General features: G+C 45.9%; 1 protein-coding gene across 1 annotated transcript in view; it reads left to right on the top strand.

Moving 5' to 3' along the window:
- zanl (zonadhesin, like) overlaps positions 1 to 18,549 on the top strand; it is a 142,863-nt gene that overhangs the window by 40,428 nt on the left and 83,886 nt on the right. The window contains exons 23-29 of the mRNA XM_056300246.1: positions 2,775 to 2,882; positions 3,350 to 3,519; positions 6,966 to 7,168; positions 8,236 to 8,380; positions 14,407 to 14,615; positions 14,829 to 14,838; positions 17,999 to 18,246. Of these exons, the coding sequence (XP_056156221.1) occupies positions 2,775 to 2,882; positions 3,350 to 3,519; positions 6,966 to 7,168; positions 8,236 to 8,380; positions 14,407 to 14,615; positions 14,829 to 14,838; positions 17,999 to 18,246 (1,093 nt within the window). The remainder of the gene's footprint in view (positions 1 to 2,774; positions 2,883 to 3,349; positions 3,520 to 6,965; positions 7,169 to 8,235; positions 8,381 to 14,406; positions 14,616 to 14,828; positions 14,839 to 17,998; positions 18,247 to 18,549) is intronic.

Here is an 18,549-nt window from a genome sequence, read left to right as displayed (position 1 = left end):
GGGCAATCTCAAGGCTAATAGGCTTTCACGATGCGGCGTCACGCGAATTTCTCATTCAAGTTGAACTTGAATGAATGTTCCCCTTTTTCTCCCCAGTTGTATCCGGGCGATTACCCCACTCTTCCGAGCGGTCCCGGTCTCTGCTCCGCCTCCTCTGCTGATCCGGGGAGGGCTGCAGACTACCACATGCCTCCTCCCATACATGTGGGTCACCAGCCGCTTCTTTTCACCTGACAGTGAGGCGTTTCACCAGGAGGACGTGGCGCGTGGGAGGATCACGCTATTCCCCCCCAGTTCCCCCTCCCCCCTGAACAGGCGTCCCGACCGACCAGAGGAGGCGCTAGTGTAGCGACCGGGACACATACCCACATCCGGCTTCCCACCCGCAGACACGACCAATTGTGTCTGTAGGGACGCCTGACCAAGCCGGGGTACCAGGGGGATTCAAACCGGCGATCTCTGTGTTGGTAGGCAACGGACTAGAGCGCCGCACCACCTGGACGCCCCAAGTTTCATATTTTCAACTCGCGCAAATACGCGAGTGATGCGAAATTCGCGTATTTGTGCCATTCGCGTTGTGTTATTTGCGTCGCCCGGCGTGACTACACGCGAATTAGCGTCTATTCACATCTCTGCACCGACTTTACAGGTAATGTATTGTGAGGTGGTCAAGTAATGGACTCCTCAGCCAACCTTTCAGAGTTAACCAGCAAGCTTTTAATGACCGTAAGACAAGCTGGTGGTAACACACATAGGTTTGTGTTGGCCTCAGCCTCCCTCTTTGAATGGCCACAGAAGCGACCTTACATATCTGCCTACTCTTCACACCCCTGGTGGGAAATGGCATGCTGTCCAATACAACTCTCCTACTAACGTCCCCATGACCTTCCACAACATCCCCACTTTCTGTAACAAGTATGCCCCCATTCAAGATCAAACAATCAGTAGCGGACTGTGCGTTTCAGACCTAGGCCTTCGGTGAGACGTCACCTCCTCATAATTACCTGAAGACAGCCGTCATATCGCCATGCTACAATGTTTTAGTTGCAAAAGTGTTGATCATCACACTCATCACCATCATCGTTATTTGACACTTTTCCCTTTCATGACAGCGACATCGTGTGGCGACATGGTGTAACGTACAGCCTTACTGGAAGTAATCCTGCTGGGCATATAAATATGCTATCAAGAAACTCAACAAACACGTCCCAGCCGGGCCGCTGGGCATAAAAACAATCAAACATTAAGCAGATCAACTAGCTGTAAAAAATAATAAAACAAAAAACCAAAATACATTTGACTCAGCAGTGTTGTCTATTTGAAGACAAAACCCATTCTCCTTTCTCTCTGGAGGAAACGGTCCATCACACGGCCGTACAGCACTCCTTTGGCTTTTAAACAAGACCAGCCAGGTTGTGGAAGCCTGTGTGGTTCCGTGAGCCCTTCTCTGACGAGAGAAGCAGGCCCGCCCAGCACCAGTTCTCCGCTTTGCTCGGATCCAGGGAGCCCCGGGTACCTTTCGGAGGTGCCGGCTTGGAAACGCCGCACATACGTCTTCCCCGGTTGGGTCGGAGCCGCTACCTGTGGGGTCGGTCTGCCCGCCTCCACAATCCTTTGCTTTCCCCAAACGATCGTCTTGGAAATGGCGTGACTAATAAATCTGCCACCACATCATTCACGACTTCTCCTTGAGACATTACTCTCATTTACGGCTAGCTAGCTTAGCTAACTAAATCAAATACACAAACGCTAGCTAACATTAGCCACCAACTACCGCGACCTAGGAGCTGCTGCTGATTGGCTGAACAGTCGGTCACGTGGCTGTATGCAGCGAAGGCCCTATGACGCTGGGCAAGTATAAAAGAATACGCCCATCCACTACACGTCAAAATCTGATTGGTTGAGTAATCTATCAATCCCGTAGTAACGCCTAATGTATTTAGATAGCGGAGACCTTCAGTCGAGATGCTGAAGGCGCTGGCAGGAGGAGTCTTCTCACACGGTCACAACAGAGGGACAAAGCTGATTGGAGGATGTTTTTGGTCGAGAGACTGCAAGCAGAGCCTCCCGAATTCGTATGTGTAGCCGAAACCGAAACGTAATGCGATATTAACAGATTGATTAGAAGATTGGATTATATTTATGAAAGTGTTTTCCTTTTTCTGTGGAGTCTTGGGCCTTCACCGAAGGCCTAGAAGGCCCTGACGGTTTGCCGCAGCATACAATATAACACAAAACATTAACACTCTTCAGCTGCATTGTGGGTAATATGCAAATGAAGCCCCCCACTCCCAGCAGGAACACGCCAATAGAATTCGCCACACTATGTAATTTGTATGTAATTCATCACTGACATTACAGGTAATGCATGTAAATTGTATGTAATTTATACATGTATGTAATCTCGTCACACGAAAAAATGACTTTGCGTTTGGTGTGAACACAACATGAGGTCTGTAAGAGTTGTGTGATGATGTGGTGTTTTACGTGGAACTTAATTAATCTTTCTGAAGTCCTACTCCCACGGTGTGTACACAATAACACACATTCGTGTTGTCTGTACAGTACGACCTCCATCCAGCGGTCTTTCACAGCGGGATGTTGTGATATCCTTACACACTCCCCCTGGAGAAGATCTCCAAATAATGACCCTGTAACATGTGCAAGTTGTCAGCCTTTACTGTGACCCCGAGCTCCACACGGGGAGTACACATATGGAGTACACACGGGGAGTACACACAGCTCTCACAGTTCACTGTTGATATATTTAACAGATGCACACCGGGTACCAAGCCTGACCCTGACTGTGACCCCAGCCTGGAGGCCGAGGTGGTGAAGCCAGACAAATGCGGCAAGATCAAAGACCCTGCAGGGCCCTTCAGGTCAGCAGACACTCACACCATGCTACACAACACTCACCATACTGCACAATACTCGCACCATGTTTTACAACACGCACCATGCTGCACAACACTCACCATGCTGCACAACACTCACATCATGCTACACAACACTCACACCATGTTGTCCTCTGGCTAAACTATTCTAATCAGCTCATTCACACCCTGCAGTGTGATGAAGATGATGGCTGCAGAACTGGATGTGGCTCACCCTTCATATCGTTTCTTGACCTGTCCTCTTTCTCTCTTGCACATCTCTACAACACATGCTAACACTTAATCAGATACACCTATCGTGGATGATACAGGAGCGGTAACCTGACCTCTTCTATTCAAACCTAGCTGTATTATGTGTCGAATGTACACAGCCTCTCCCCTCTCCCTGCTGCCCTCCTCTCCTCTTTATCAGTGAGTGGATTAAGGAGCTTTTCTGTCTTTACCTCCGGTAGAGAGTGCATCAGGGTGGTGGACCCACAGCCGTTCTTCAGGAGCTGTGTGTATGACATGTGCCAGTTCAACGGCCAACAGTTTGTGCTGTGCGACCAGCTGCAAGCCTACACAGATGCCTGCCAAAGCGCAGGAGCCAAGGTCCACCAGTGGAGGACGCCAACCTTTTGCCGTAAGTCTTTACTGTGATTTACAAGCATGGAATTAATTAGTCCCCTACCAAAGGCTTCATTCCTGCATCATCCGCTTGACACTCAAACAAGCATAGCATCAAATATTAGCATCCAACAAATTAAAAAAGTAGACAAACAAAGGTGAAACTCCTATCAGTCACCTTGTCACGCAGTAGTAAGTTCATCAGAAGTTCATCATCTTCTCCTGGATCTCTACCTTGTTGTGGTGGAGAAGCTTGTGTGTACCAATGATCCCAAGAGCTATGCCGTCTAGAGCTCGTCTCCTGGTAGGGTCACCCAAGGCAGACAGGTCAAGGGGGAGGTTCCAGATGAAGTGTGATCCAACAAAGACCTCAACGGTGGAAGATGTGTCCAAGTCACAACGGCAGTGAAGGTGGATGAAGGCTGCAACAGAGGGTGTTCCCCAACCGTCTTGTTTCTCCATGTCATTGGACTCTGGCCACCTCCTGCCAAGGACCGTGAGGTGGCTGCAGGCGCATCAGCCACTCCACGTAAAAAGCTGTCGCACACAGGCGTCCTCCCATTATGCGGCTCCAGGATCAGCCTCCACACCCACCTGAAGACCCAGAGGAACCCAGGGGTCGGACGGTCATACTTGACCCCGAGTGACTGCCGATGATGATGTTCATCAAAGACTAGCTTTTTTTTCCAGTTTCCCAATAAATCTGTGCATTCCTTTGAAACATCAAAACAGTACCACATATTTGTGCCTTGGCCCTTGAGCAACACACTACACACTGATAAAGACCTGGACAGTCCCATGGTACTCTGGTTCCGGCAAAGGTTTTCCCATGTCAACCCCCACCCCCTGCCCCCGAAATGTAATGCTTGTGTTATGAATGACCATTGGCATAACTTAGGGCCCTTGTCCCCTACATGGTACCGGCTCGACTCGAATCGACTTGCAGAGTGGGGTTTCCATCACCGTAGCAGGACCCCTTAGTGTAGCTGGTCTGCACTGATTTTGGTCCCTGCTCCAGTTTTTTTGGAACCTTGACAAAGGTGGTACCAGAGAAGTGGTAACAGTTATCAAAGTGCTGGAACTTTCCAGCAATGGAAAACAAAAAAGTCGGGTCGAGTCGGTACCATGTGGTGGAAAAGGAGCAAAAGTGTCTTCTTCTAGTCATGCGATGACTGGAACTGTGATTTATCCAAGTTCTTAGTGGCGTCATCAAATAAACTTGATCAAATAAACTTGATCAAATAAACTTGATCAAATAAACAGAGGCCAGTGTTTGCCAAAATTGAAGTTTCTTGTACGCAAAATGGTTAGCTTGTACACAGCAGTTAATGAGCTGTGTGACTAAGATAACGTTGGCCATGTCTTCTGCTGCTTTTCTGGTAACCGCACAACTAAAGCCTGGCTTGGACGTACAAAAGACGGTTTTGTAGATATCAGTTAATACGTTGCACCAGAGAGATAAACTTGAAGACCAGACGCATCGTTCGTCAGTTAACTTGTGCATGACAGCGAAGGGACGACAAAGTGTGTTCTGAAGATCAGTGCAGGTTTTCAGTTACCTCACACAGATGTTTCTAATTAGCCGGAATCCTGCTTACTCCATCCATCCATCCATCCATCCATCCATCCATCCATCCATCCATCCATCCATCCATCCATCCATCCATCCATCCATCCATCCATCCATGATCCGCACCGCTCACCCTGCTGCTCCCAGGGATGCTGGGGTAGGCTCTGGGGGGCAGGCAGGGTGTCTCCCTGGACACCCAGGCCATCACACACCCACACCCACCTAGGGACAGTTTAGTAGGGTGAGTCACCTGACCTCCATGTGTTTGGACTGTGGGAGGAAACCGGAGCCCCCGGAGGAAACCCACACAGACACAGGGACAACATGCAAACTCCACACAGAGGACGCCCCCCAAGGTTGGACTACCCCGGGGCTCGAACCCAGAACCTTCTTGCTGTGAGGCGACCATGCTAACCACTGCGCCACCGTGCCGCTAAATCTAGTTTCTCTACAGCAAAACGCCAAAAGAACACAACCCCTGTGGCCATCATGAGGTTGAAGTGGTGTCCGTGGTTGAGACTCTACTGTCCCCGTGTTGTCCCTGCTGGCTGCTGGTGCAGTCGGCTGAAATGACACATCGGTGTTAACAAAACAAAACAAAACAAAAGGTTCGGCGTCTGTTAGTCCCGCTTTCGAGTTCCGAAGCGACAGACATGTGAGATGTTATGGATGTTCCCATCTTTTTACAGAGAGCAGGTGTTTAGATGCCACATGGTCACGTTTCCATGACTACCTCCATACATAAGACCAGCAAGCTGCAAACCACCAGAGACAGCTGATGTGCCGTCTGCCTAGAGGAGGACACAGAGGAGGAAGTAGAGGAGGAAACAGGTGGAAGTAGAGGAGAAAGTAGAGGAAACAGAGGAGGAAGTAGAGGAGGAAACAGGCGGAAGTAGAGGAGGAACCAGAGGAGGAAGCAGAGGAGGAAACAGAGGAGGAACTGGAGGAGGAAGTAGAGGAGGAAGTAGAGGGAGAAACAGAGGAGGAAGTAGAGGGAGAAACAGGCGGAAGTAGAGGAGGAACCAGATGAGGAAGTAGAGGAGGAAACAGGAGTTAGTAGAGGAGGAAACAGGAGGAAGTGTAGGAGAAAGTGTAGGAGGAAGTAGAGGAGGAACCAGATGAGGAAGTAGAGGAGGAAACAGGAGGAAGTAGAGGAGGAACTAGAGGAGGAAGTGTAGGAGGAAGTAGAGGAGGAAGTGAAGAGACTTGTTATCTGGCCAGCTTGTGGATGTAGAAGTCCAGCGCTGGAGGTGGTGCCACCGTGAAAAGAGTGGAGAATGAAGGACAATTCTGTAAAAAGAAAAAGCCACACAAAGCGTTTTCGAGAGTCCAGCTTTCAGACCGGCAGCAGGAGCCAGAAAGGAGACGGGACCACCGTGATGGACTGTCTCTGCTCTCGTCTTGTGACGGACATTTCCAACACCAGCAGAGGACCTGGTGAAACGTCACCGTGTCTTCAAGACTGAAAAGCAAAGTGAACAGAGACAAAAACAAAGAGTACAAACTCCAATCCTGTCCCTTAGTCAGTCTGCTGGTCTGAGGGCGCTGCCTGTTGTCTTGTGTCACAGGCGGCGTGGAAAGCTGAATAAAGGACACGTCTCTGCCGTCAGCACGTCTTCCTCAGCAGAGGAAGCAGACTGTCTGTCCAGTAAATGCTGAATCTCAACATCTTGATGTAACCCTGTCTGTTGTTTTCTCTCTCACCTCTCCCTGCCCTGCTACAAACCCTCTGGCCCATCTTCCTCCCTCTGCCCTCTTCTTCCTCCATCCATCCTCCCCATCCGCCCATCTGCCCTCTCCCCCTCTTTCATGCACACTCCTTAATCCATCAAATCCTCCGTCTGTCCGCTCTCCACTAATCCATGTCTCCCCGTGTGCCTGGTGTGGTCCAGCCCTGGCGTGCCCCCCCAACAGCTCCTACTCCCTGTGTGTGAGCGGCTGTCCAGAGACCTGTCTGGGCGTCGCCGGGCCGCCGGGCTGCCAGGACGCCTGTGTGGAGGGCTGCCAGTGTGACCCCGGCTTCATCCTCAGCGACGACACGTGTGTCCCCTTCCAGCAGTGCGGCTGTGTGGACGCCGGCGGAGCCTACCACCCGGTGAGTGTGATGTCATGCGGCGCCTTCATCACCTCACAGCTACCGCCGTCTCTGTAGCCCTGGATGAGTTCCTGGCTCCCCTTTTATTCTACCCCCAGGGGACTAATAGCCCCCAGACATGGGGACATTTGGATGACTGAATGACCGACAAAAAGTAACGAAGCTCAAGTCCCGCGGTTGGGATGGGTTGGTCCTGAAATGCATGGTGGGTAATTCCCGGTAATGATGGTGACACATGGAAATAGAAGTGATGTAACTAGATGGTGCAGGTCTGCGTGACTGCTGTCGATGTCAGAACCAGATCATTTCAAGTCCAATGTCGGTATCAAGCCCAAAGACCACACCCGGGCTCTTATGTCGGGTGTGTGAGACTGTCAGAGTTCAGAGAAGCAACAGTGCTGACGCCGGTCTCGCTGCCCCTCTCTCTGCAGGCCACCCTGCTGCACCGCGGGCCTTACCGTGCCATGGGTGGAGTTTTGTTGGCAGATGTACCCCGGGGTACCAGGCCCAGGGTACCAGGCCAGGGGTACCAGGCCCGGGGTACGAGGCCCGGGGTACGAGGCCCGGGGTACGAGGCCCGGGGTACCAGGCCCGGGGTACCAGGCCCGGGGTACCAGGTCCGGGGTACGAGGCCCGGGGTACCAGGCCCGGGGTACGAGGTCCGGGGTACCAGGCCCGGGGTACGAGGCCTGGGGTACGAGCGTCGTGCAAAGCTGTCCGTCCGTCCGTCCGTCCGTCCGTTAGTAGGAACGGTGGTGTGTAACTAGCGTTGTTAAATGATAGGTGTTACAGAAGTGGGTTGGTAAGTATGGGGGTTCGAATGGCGGCTGTTCGTAACCCGAGTACGACCTGTACGACACCGCCGAGCAGAGAGTCTGCAGACACCACACCACGGTTTACTTCAATGGACAGGGCAGTAAAGGGTGGGAGGAAAGACAGGGTGGAGGAAGACAACTGAAGTTAGCTCTGGACCACATGCTCCACCTGACCTGGCTGAGACACATGGCCGCCTCTTCTGAATCCTGTGTGTGTGTGTGTGTGTGTGTGTGTGTGTGTGTGTGTGTCAGGTGGGTGATGACTGGTACCTGGAGGGCTGTGAGAAGAAGTGTGTGTGTCAGGGAGGAGGACTGATCCAGTGCCACAACACCAGCTGTGCCCCTGCCATCCAGAGCTGTCAGTTACAAGATGGAGAATATGGATGCCATCCTCTGGGTATGACACACTAGACACACACATCCTCTGGGTATGACACACTAGACACACACATCCTCTGGGTATGACACACTAGACACACACATCCTCTGGGTATGACACACTATACACACACATCCTCTGGGTATGACACAATATACACACACATATGATGGGTATGACACACTATACACACACATCCTCTGGGTATGACACTATACACACACATATGATGGGTATGACACACTAGACACACACATCCTCTGGGTATGACACACTATACACACATCCTCTGGGTATGACACACTATACACACATCCTCTGGGTATGACACAATATACACACACATATGATGGGTATGACACACTATACACACATCCTCTGGGTATGACACAATATACACACACATATGATGGGTATGACACACTATACACACACATCCTCTGGGTATGACACAGTATACACACACATATGATGGGTATGACACACTAGACACACACATCCTCTGGGTATGACACACTATACACACATCCTCTGGGTATGACATACTATACACACATCATCTGGGTATGACACACTATACACACACATCCTCTGGGTATGACACAGTATACACACACATATGATGGGTATGACACACTAGACACACACATCCTCTGGGTATGACACACTATACACACATCCTCTGGGTATGACATACTATACACACATCATCTGGGTATGACACACTATACACACACATCCTCTGGGTATGACACAGTATACACACACATATGATGGGTATGACACACTAGACACACACATCCTCTGGGTATGACATACTATACATACATCCTCTGGGTATGACACACTATACACACACATCCTCTGGGTATGACACAATATACACACACATATGATGGGTATGACACACTATACACACACATCCTCTGGGTATGACACTATACACACACATCCCCTGGGTATGACACACTATACACACACATCCTCTGGGTATGACACAATATACACACACATATGATGGGTATGACACACTATACACACACATCCTCTGGGTATGACACTATACACACACATCCTCTGGGTATGACACACTATACACACACATCCCCTGGGTATGACACACTATACACACACATCCTCTGGGTATGACACACTATACACACACATCCTCTGGGTATGACACTATGCACACACATATGATGGGTATGACACACTAGACACACACATCCTCTGGGTATGACACACTAGACACATCCTCTGGGTATGACATACTAGACACACACATATGATGGGTATGACACACTAGACACACACATATGATGGGTATGACACACTATGCACACACATATGATGAGTATGACACACTATACACACACATATGATGGGTATGACACAGTAGACACACACATATGATGGGTGTGACACACTATACAGACATATGATGAGCACTGGTAGGACTGACAGACTCTTCCTACACAATATGTGAAGAAAGTGTGTCCCATCCAGATGCTGACTGTACCAGAAGATGCTTTGTGTGGACGAGTTGTGGTGCCGTGCTGTTTGTTCTTTAACAGAGGTCTCGAACAGGGACAGTCTTCGTGGTGTGTGGACACACACAGCTGTAAGCTGGCTGCAGCTGACACACACTCTGCAGGGTCTTCCTTCACTAAAACTACAACGTGTCATAGTGTGCATGGAGTACACACATGCCTTTTGCAGATATGAGCAAACGTTTTGGCAAGACAACTTCCAGGGCACCAACCTGTCTACCAAACGTCCCGGTGACCCCGTCCACACCGGGTTTTAACATGCGTTTTGTGCGATCAGATCACAAGTGGACAGCGCTCAATACAAGTGTCGACGACCACCAAAGCGTTTTGTGAACCGGTGACTCAAACCATTTGCCCGGGTGGTCTGGGACACATGTGACCACATGTCTTTTCTAGACTAAACACTAATGCTTGCTGATGCGTCCCCGACAAGGACGTATCAGGAAACCTTCTTCCTCTTCCTCTTTGGAGCAATAAAATATGATCTCAAGTGGTCAGCAGGACGCATCTGAGACGTGTGAGAGTTCACCGCCCCCCCCCCCCCCCGGGGGAACCGAACAGTGCCGCTGTTGTGTGTTTTTCTTGCCCTTCTGTGTGTGTTTAGTGGGAGAGTACTGCTGGCGTCGTGTGTGGCTGCCGCTTCTCCTCTCGTAGCCCCCCTTCCCATCCCCCCTCTATGTTGTGTTGTGTTTATCTGTTGTGTTGTTTCACCCCGTTTATTGTAAAGCTACTTTGAGTGTTAGAAAAGCGCTATATAAGTTTAATTTATTATTATTATTATTATTATTATCATAATCATTATTATTATTATTGTCATTATTATCATTATTATCATTATTATTATTGTTATTATATTATTATCATTGTTATCATCATTATCATCATTATTATTATTATTGTTATTATCATTATTGCCATTACCATTATCATCATTATCATTATTATCATTATTTTTATTATCCTTATCATTATCATTATTATTGTATTATCCTTATTATTATCGTCATCATCATTATTATTATTATTATTATTATTATTGTGATAGAAACAGGTGTGAACAGCGATGTGTCTCACTTGTGATGTGACCTCCCAAAACACATTTTAAAAATAAGTGTAAACAGGGCCATAGACATCATCACACATCACACAAACTAAACTCCCTCCCCTCCTGCAGGAACAGGAATCTGCTCGGTATCAGGTGACCCCCACTACATATCCTTTGACAAAAAGACACACCACTACATGGGTGCCTGCTCTTACACCCTGACCAAACCCTGCAACCAGTCCTCTGGCTTGCCTTACTTCACCGTGGACACCCAGAACGAACACAGAGGAAGCAACAAGAAGGTGTCTTATGTAAGGGCTGTGGTGATCAACGTCTATGGGACGGCCATCATCCTTGGCAAAGGTCGAAGAGTACAGGTGAGAAGCAGGCTTGTTATTGTCCTAGCTGTCTGCGGTAGACCAATCCTTGCTTTTGTATTGAACAACTACAAATAAAATAGTGAATACATTTCATACACCAGACATTTCTTTTGAATATGAGAGCAAGTTATCATATTTGAAGGGGAAATGATGCATTATGAGGGATTGGTCTTTCTTGCTCAATATATATGAGGGCTCTTCAAGCTTTGATTGCTTTGTGGTTTGTTAACAAATAAGCAAATCTGTATCTAGAACAAAACTCAGCACACGTGATGATGTTTTTGTGTGTCTTCTACCAGGTGAATGGAACATTGATGACTCCTCCAGTAACCTTGAGCAATGGCGTTAAGGTCTACCTGAGTGGAAAGTTTGTTGTGTTGGAGACCACCTTTGGCCTGAGGGTGCGTTTTGATGGCAACCACCATGCTGATGTCACTCTGCCCACCTCCTACAATGGCCTGCTCTGCGGCTTGTGTGGTAAGGTTTTTATATACTGACTATAATTACTATTCAACTGATGTTTTACAGTAACCTGTTAAAGGGCTGGTGCCAGAAAGCTTGGCAGTATGTACAAAGCATGAGCATATACACTGTCACATGCTCCACACTGGACCCATGGACCTGCTGACAGAGAAGACTCTACCGAGCTGAATTTATCAAAGAACTTGTTAAGCATCAATCCCAACTTTGACCCTGTCCTGTAACCCTTGTCTCTCCTTGAAGGAAACTTTAATGGCCAGCCCAATGATGACAACATCAAACCAGACGGTAAACCAGCCGCCAACACCAATGAGCTGGGAGACAGCTGGCAGGTTCCTGATGAACGACCGGAGTGAGTGACGCTTGAAGCAAACATGCACGCTTAAGCTGCACGTAGATCCACTTATATGCCAACACACACATGCACACACAACGGAGAACAACCTTGTGCTATCAGACAGAAGAGATTTGTCTATCATATTGTTTCTTCCACGCTAATCCTTCTATCCTTGTTGTCCTCTATCCCTCTATCCAATCACTCCACCCCTCTGTTCTCCACAGCTGTACCAATGGTGGAGGACAAGAAGACTGTGATAAGGATGTGGAGGAGGAGGCTATGAAGCCCACAAGTTGTGGCATGATCACTGATCCCAATGGTAAGACAAACACACACACAGTATTTAAAATACACTTCAGGGTTAGACGTAGTAACCACAGGTGGTGTTGTGTCCATCACAGCAGAGCAATAAGCATGACTCTTCCAGGTCAGTATGTTTCTGTCTGTGTCTGACAGATAACCAAACAGAGTGCTGTTAATTATCAAGGTATCTAACAGTGTAGTATGTCTCACTTCAACTTAATTCAATATGTATACAGCATTTGATTTATAATTAATTATGTTTTATGTGTAAAATGATGATTTATTTATATTCTCTTTTATCAGATTAATAGCTTTTACAACTCTCCAGAAAGAGAAACCATTTCAGTCTACTTAAATGGCTTTGTAAAACAAGGGATTTGGTTTTGTGCATGTTTTGCAAGACTTTAAGCTCAGTCAGCTTACTCAACCTTCAGTTAAACCATGTTATTTGTCCTTCAGATAATATGCTGAAACTCTAGAACCACCAAGACCGTCATTATGACCGTCTTGGTGGTTCTCAAAGTTGTTTTATTTTAATAACTTTGTGAAGAAAAACATACAGACCTGCCGCTCCCAGAATTCTCCTAAAACTGCATATATATTTGCATTTTAAATGAGTTTTAGATCAATTGCACACACACACACACACACACACACACACACACACACACACACACACACAGTTATGATAAGCTCTACCTAAAACGACCATGAGCGGTCAAAATGGCCGCTCATAATTTGCCCGTGATGGTGTGTGTTGGTCGCATTATTTCCTTCGTAAAGTTCGTTGCTGTGTCCTAGAAACACACTAGCGCCCTCCAGTGCAGAGAAATAGTTTAAACTTGATGTGTGATGATGTCCAACATGTCTGGTTACAGACGCACCATGACCACCACCGAGGCTTTGTAGTATTTACAGGCGTTGGACAGCGGCCATTTTAAATTGTTAGATTTTAAACACCGGCCGTCAATTTGACCGCCCACGGTGGTTTGGGGTAGTAGTGAATCCCGGTCGTTCTACATCTTCGTACAAAGTTTTCAGAAATTGTCAATTTTTTAATTATACAAATATTTATTTTTATATTACAGATAAAATGTATACATTAATTAATTAATTTTATTATTCATTTATTTATAAAATATAATATAAAATATTGATTTATAAAGCATTTATTTAAGTATGATAAATAGTTTTGTTAATCTATTTTTTATTTATTTATAAAAAATCATTTTTTTTTATATTTTAGATGTACATTTTAATTGTTTCATCCTCTCCTCGGCGACTGGAAAACACCAGTCAGCCAGTTGCTGTACTGACCATAATTCCTTCACCTTCCCTCTCTTACCTCAGGTATCTTCAAGCCGTGCCACGCTGTAGTGCCACCTGGTGCGTACTTTGAGAACTGCGTGTATGACATGTGTGCCACGGGAGGAGAGGCAGCAGCTCTGTGCCAGGCGGTAGAGAGCTATGCTGACTTGTGTGCTGCCGCTGGCGTGCCCGTCGCGTGGAGGAATGACACCTTCTGTCGTGAGTGTGTTTGATCAGGCTGTGTGTGTGTGTGTGTGTGAGTGTGTGTGTGTGTGTGTGTGTTTGTGTGTGTGTGTGTGTGTGTGTGTGTGAGTGTGTGTGTGTGTGTGTGGGGGGGGGGGCATAAAGAAAACAGCAGTGACAAGACACATACATGTGTTAGTATGTGTACATGTGCTACATCTTTGTGTCATCGTTTCCCACTTGTCCAACTGACTTCTGGAATCGAAGTAAACTATATGAATATTTCAGTCATAAAATTCATATTGTTCCCTCTTTTATCAGAAAAGCTTGAAAGTTGTAAACCGTTAAAGCTGTTTATTTCAAAATGAAACCATAATACAGAAGATGTACCCTCCCCTTTTAACCTCTCCTCACCCCTTTCAGTCCTCATTGCCATCTGCCCCTCCTCTATCCTCTAGCTCTGAAGTGCCCCCCAGGGAGCCACTACACACCATGTGGCCCCGCCTGCCCCCAGCCCACCTGTCAGAACCCCTCTGGCTCCAACGCTTCCTGCAACCAACCCTGTGTTGAGGGCTGTGTGTGCACCCCAGGTCTGATCCTGAGTGGAGACAAATGTGTCCCGCCCAGTGAGTGTGGCTGCACGGACGTCGATGGAATTTACAGACCAGTAAGCAGTTCAAACGGGGCAACTGGTTTGGGGCGGGAGTGCAGTTGTGCTTGGGGTTTTTCTTTTGCATTAGACCTGGAATGTGCAGCAGCCCACAATATGTTTATCAATACTCACGTGTCAGTGTATGAGTGTTTTTGCGTATATGTGCACACCTGGTTGTGCAGGTTTGTGTGTATGAGTGTTCATTGTATGGGTGTGTTCGTCTCCTAGGTGGGAGACGGTTGATTTACAGAGACAGAATTTCTTTTTTACATTTTTTATTCCGAATCGTGTATTAACATCAATTTTATGTAATCATCTTCATTTAGAGACTTTTACAAAGTGATCCATCTTTTCTGCACTTCACATAGTGATTATGTAACACAAAAATGGAACTTGGGGTGTTTTTCCATTTGAGATAAAAGGAAAAAAGAAAAAAGTACAAAAGCCATACTGACATAAATTTAAACAAAAGAAGGACTTTTTTGGGAAATTTACAATTTCCACTTCTCCTAAATTTCCTCAAATTTAGTTTCCTCAACCTGCTCATGGAGAAAGTGATTCTTTCCATCACAAAAATGTCATAAAATACATCACAACAGTCCTCTGTAGATGACATCATATCAGGCCTCTGTAGATGACATCATATCAGGCCTCTGTAGATGACATCACATCAGTCCTCTATAGATAACATCACTTCAGTCATCTGTAGATAACATCACTTCAGTCCTCTGTAGATGACATCATATCAGTCCTCTTTAGATGACATCACTTCAGTCCTCTGTAGATGACATCATATCAGTCCTCTGTAGATGACATCATATCAGTCCTCTGTAGATGGTCTGTCTGACTGAAGCCATTTCTTTGTAATTGCTTTTCTAGCAGCTACACTCAATATTCCAAATGAGTAACTTGTGTTCATGTTTGTGGGCTTTGCATGTAATGGACCAAAGAGGAGTTCATCCCAATTAAAAGTAAAATTTGTCCCAGATATAGTCACTAATTCCATAGAAATGTTACGCCAAAAGGTGTTTACTTTTGGGCAGGCCCAAAACAAGTGGTTGTGATGGGCGTCCTTGGAGCAGTTGGGAGAGCATGAGTGGTGAGACATCTGAACAAGTGTAATAAAATATCTACTAAGACTCTTGCAGCCATACACTCTCCATGAGGAGGAGCTTGTTATCCTCCGTTAAGATTAGCAATATTATGTCCAAACTTCCTCTGGAATAGAACGGTTAGTTTACCTTTCTCATTTTTGTTTTATGTAGGAGGTGCTTGCTATCATAATCCCCTGAAGTCCCTTGTATAGCCTAGAGATTATTTTAAGCCCAGAATCCGTCCTATAGGCGCTAACAAAAACTTTCAAAAAATGATTTTCAAATATCTTTTGACTCTCAAACATAAAACTGTTAATGTGACGGCGTACCTGAAGAAATCTATAAAAGTCACTATTATTTAACCAGTGTAGTCTTTTCAATGTCTCAAAATTGCTCAGCGTCCCCTGATTAAAAAAGGTTCAGTATGAGGAGAGGCCCTGGTTAGCCCATCCTTTATAACTCGCGTCTAATTTGTTTTTGGGTAAAGTCGAGGTCATGAGAGCACTATCTCAGAATTCTTATCTCTTCAAACCAACCATTCTTAGTGATAGTATTTAGCCATGTTTTCATAGATAAATTAAACCACTTATTGTAATTAGTCTTTTATCCCCTATCTGTGCCTGAATTGGAACTGGCCCAGACATGTTTTCTTCAATTTCTTTCCATCTCGCTTGGTAATCAGAATTGCACCAACACAACAAAATCCTCAGTTGGACCGATATACAATAGTCCTTTAGGCAGGGGAGTGCAAGTCCTCCCTTGTTCTTTGCCAGCTGAAGAATGTTAAATCTTACCCTTGGGTTTTACCATTGCCAAATGTACTGCGATATTAATTTATCCCATTCATTGAATTGTTTGTCAGTTATTTCAGTTGGAAGAGTTTGAAACAAACGTAATACCTTAGGCAAGATATTCATTGTTACTGATTCTATTCGTGACTCAAAACTTAATATTGGAATTAAATTCCATCTTTTTATGTCCTTCTTTATTTTATGACTTAACAAATTGAAGTTTAAGGCATACAACTTTGTTAATTTTTTTGAGGCGTTTATTCCTACATATCTCATGTGATACAACTCCCAATTTAGTTGGACTTTAGAGCTTATGATCTGGTTAAGCCAGTAGTAGAAACTTAATATTTGAATCTTTGGAATATTCAGTTTATAACCTGAGACAAGACCAACGTTATATGAGAGTTACAATAATTCCAAAATTGAGCTCTCTGGGTTTGACAAGTAAATTAAAATGTTGTCTGCAAATAGAGAAATGTTACGTTCTTGACCCAGCATTTTTATACCTGTAATATTTCTTATTCTGAATGATCCCCTGGCTTAATGCTTCAATAAAAACAGCAATGGAATTTTTGGGCAGCCCTGTCTTGTCCCTCTTTCCAGGCTGAAAGACTTCGGTATGGTTACATTTATTTTTATTCTTGCCCTTATACAATGCTTGAATTGTTTTAATAAAAGTCTGGTGGTAGACTTTGTTCTTCATTTGATAAGACCATAAAGGGTGAAAGCAAAGACAGGGTAGAGGAAGACAACATGGGACAGGTGAACTGGTTTCAAAGAAGATGCTGAAGTTAGTTCTGGACCTAGATGGTCCACCTGACCTGGCTGAGACACATGGACGCCTCTTCTGAATTGTGTGTGTGTGTGTGTGTGTGTGTGTGTGTGTGTGTGTGTGTGTGTGTGTGTGTGTGTGTGTGTGTGTGTGTGTGTGTGTGTGTGTGTCAGGTGGGTGATGACTGGTACCTGGAGGGCTGTGAGAAGAAGTGTGTGTGTCAGGGAGGAGGACTGATCCAGTGCCACAACACAAGCTGTGCCCCTGCCATCGAGAGCTGTCAGTTACAAGATGGAGAATACGGATGCCATCCTCTGGGTATGACACACTATACACACACATATGATGAGCACTCGTAGGACTGAATGATTCTTCCTATACAATATATGTAGAAAATGTATCCCGTTCAAATACGGACTGTACCAGATGATGTTTTGTGTGGACATGTTGTAGTGGTGCGCTGTTCTTTAACAGAGATTTCAAACAGGAACATATTCATTGTGAAGTGTGGACACATTCAGGTGTAAACCTGGCTACAACTGACATAGAAACAAATTTGACACAATCTTCTTCGACTAAAACTACAGAGTGTCATTAGTGTACATGGAATATACACACATGTCATTTGTAGATATGAGCATATATTTTGGTAAGACAACTTCCAGTGCACCAACCTGTCTACCAAACGTCTCATTGACATCATCACACATCACACAAACTAAACTCCCTCCCCTCCTGCAGGAACAGGAATCTGCTCGGTATCAGGTGACCCCCACTACATATCCTTTGACAAAAAGACACACCATTACATGGGTGCCTGCTCTTACACGCTGACCAAACCCTGCAACCAGTCCTCTGGCTTGCCTTACTTCACCGTGGACACCCAGAACGAACACAGAGGAAGCAACAAGAAGGTGTCTTATGTAAGGGCTGTGGTGATCAACGTCTATGGGACGGCCATCATCCTTGGCAAAGGTCGAAGAGTACAGGTGAGAAGCAGGCTTGTTATTGTCCTAGCTGTCTGCGGTAGACCAATCCTTGCTTTTGTATTGAACAACTACAAATAAAATAGTGAATACATTTCATACACCAGACATATTTCTTTTGAATATGAGAGCAAGTTATCATATTTGAAGGGGAAATGATGCACTATGAGGGATTGGTCTTTCTTGCTCAGTATATATGAGGGCTCTTCAAGCTTTGATTGCTTTGTGGTTTGTTAACAAATGAGCAAATCTGTATCTAGAACAAAACTCAGCACACGTGTTGATGTTTTTGTGTGTCTTCTACCA

This window comes from Lampris incognitus, chromosome 20 (genome assembly GCF_029633865.1).
Source record: "Lampris incognitus isolate fLamInc1 chromosome 20, fLamInc1.hap2, whole genome shotgun sequence".
Lineage (NCBI taxonomy): Eukaryota > Metazoa > Chordata > Actinopteri > Lampriformes > Lampridae > Lampris > Lampris incognitus.
Note: the sequence above shows the minus strand (reverse complement) of the source record. Positions and strands in the feature narration are given on the sequence as shown.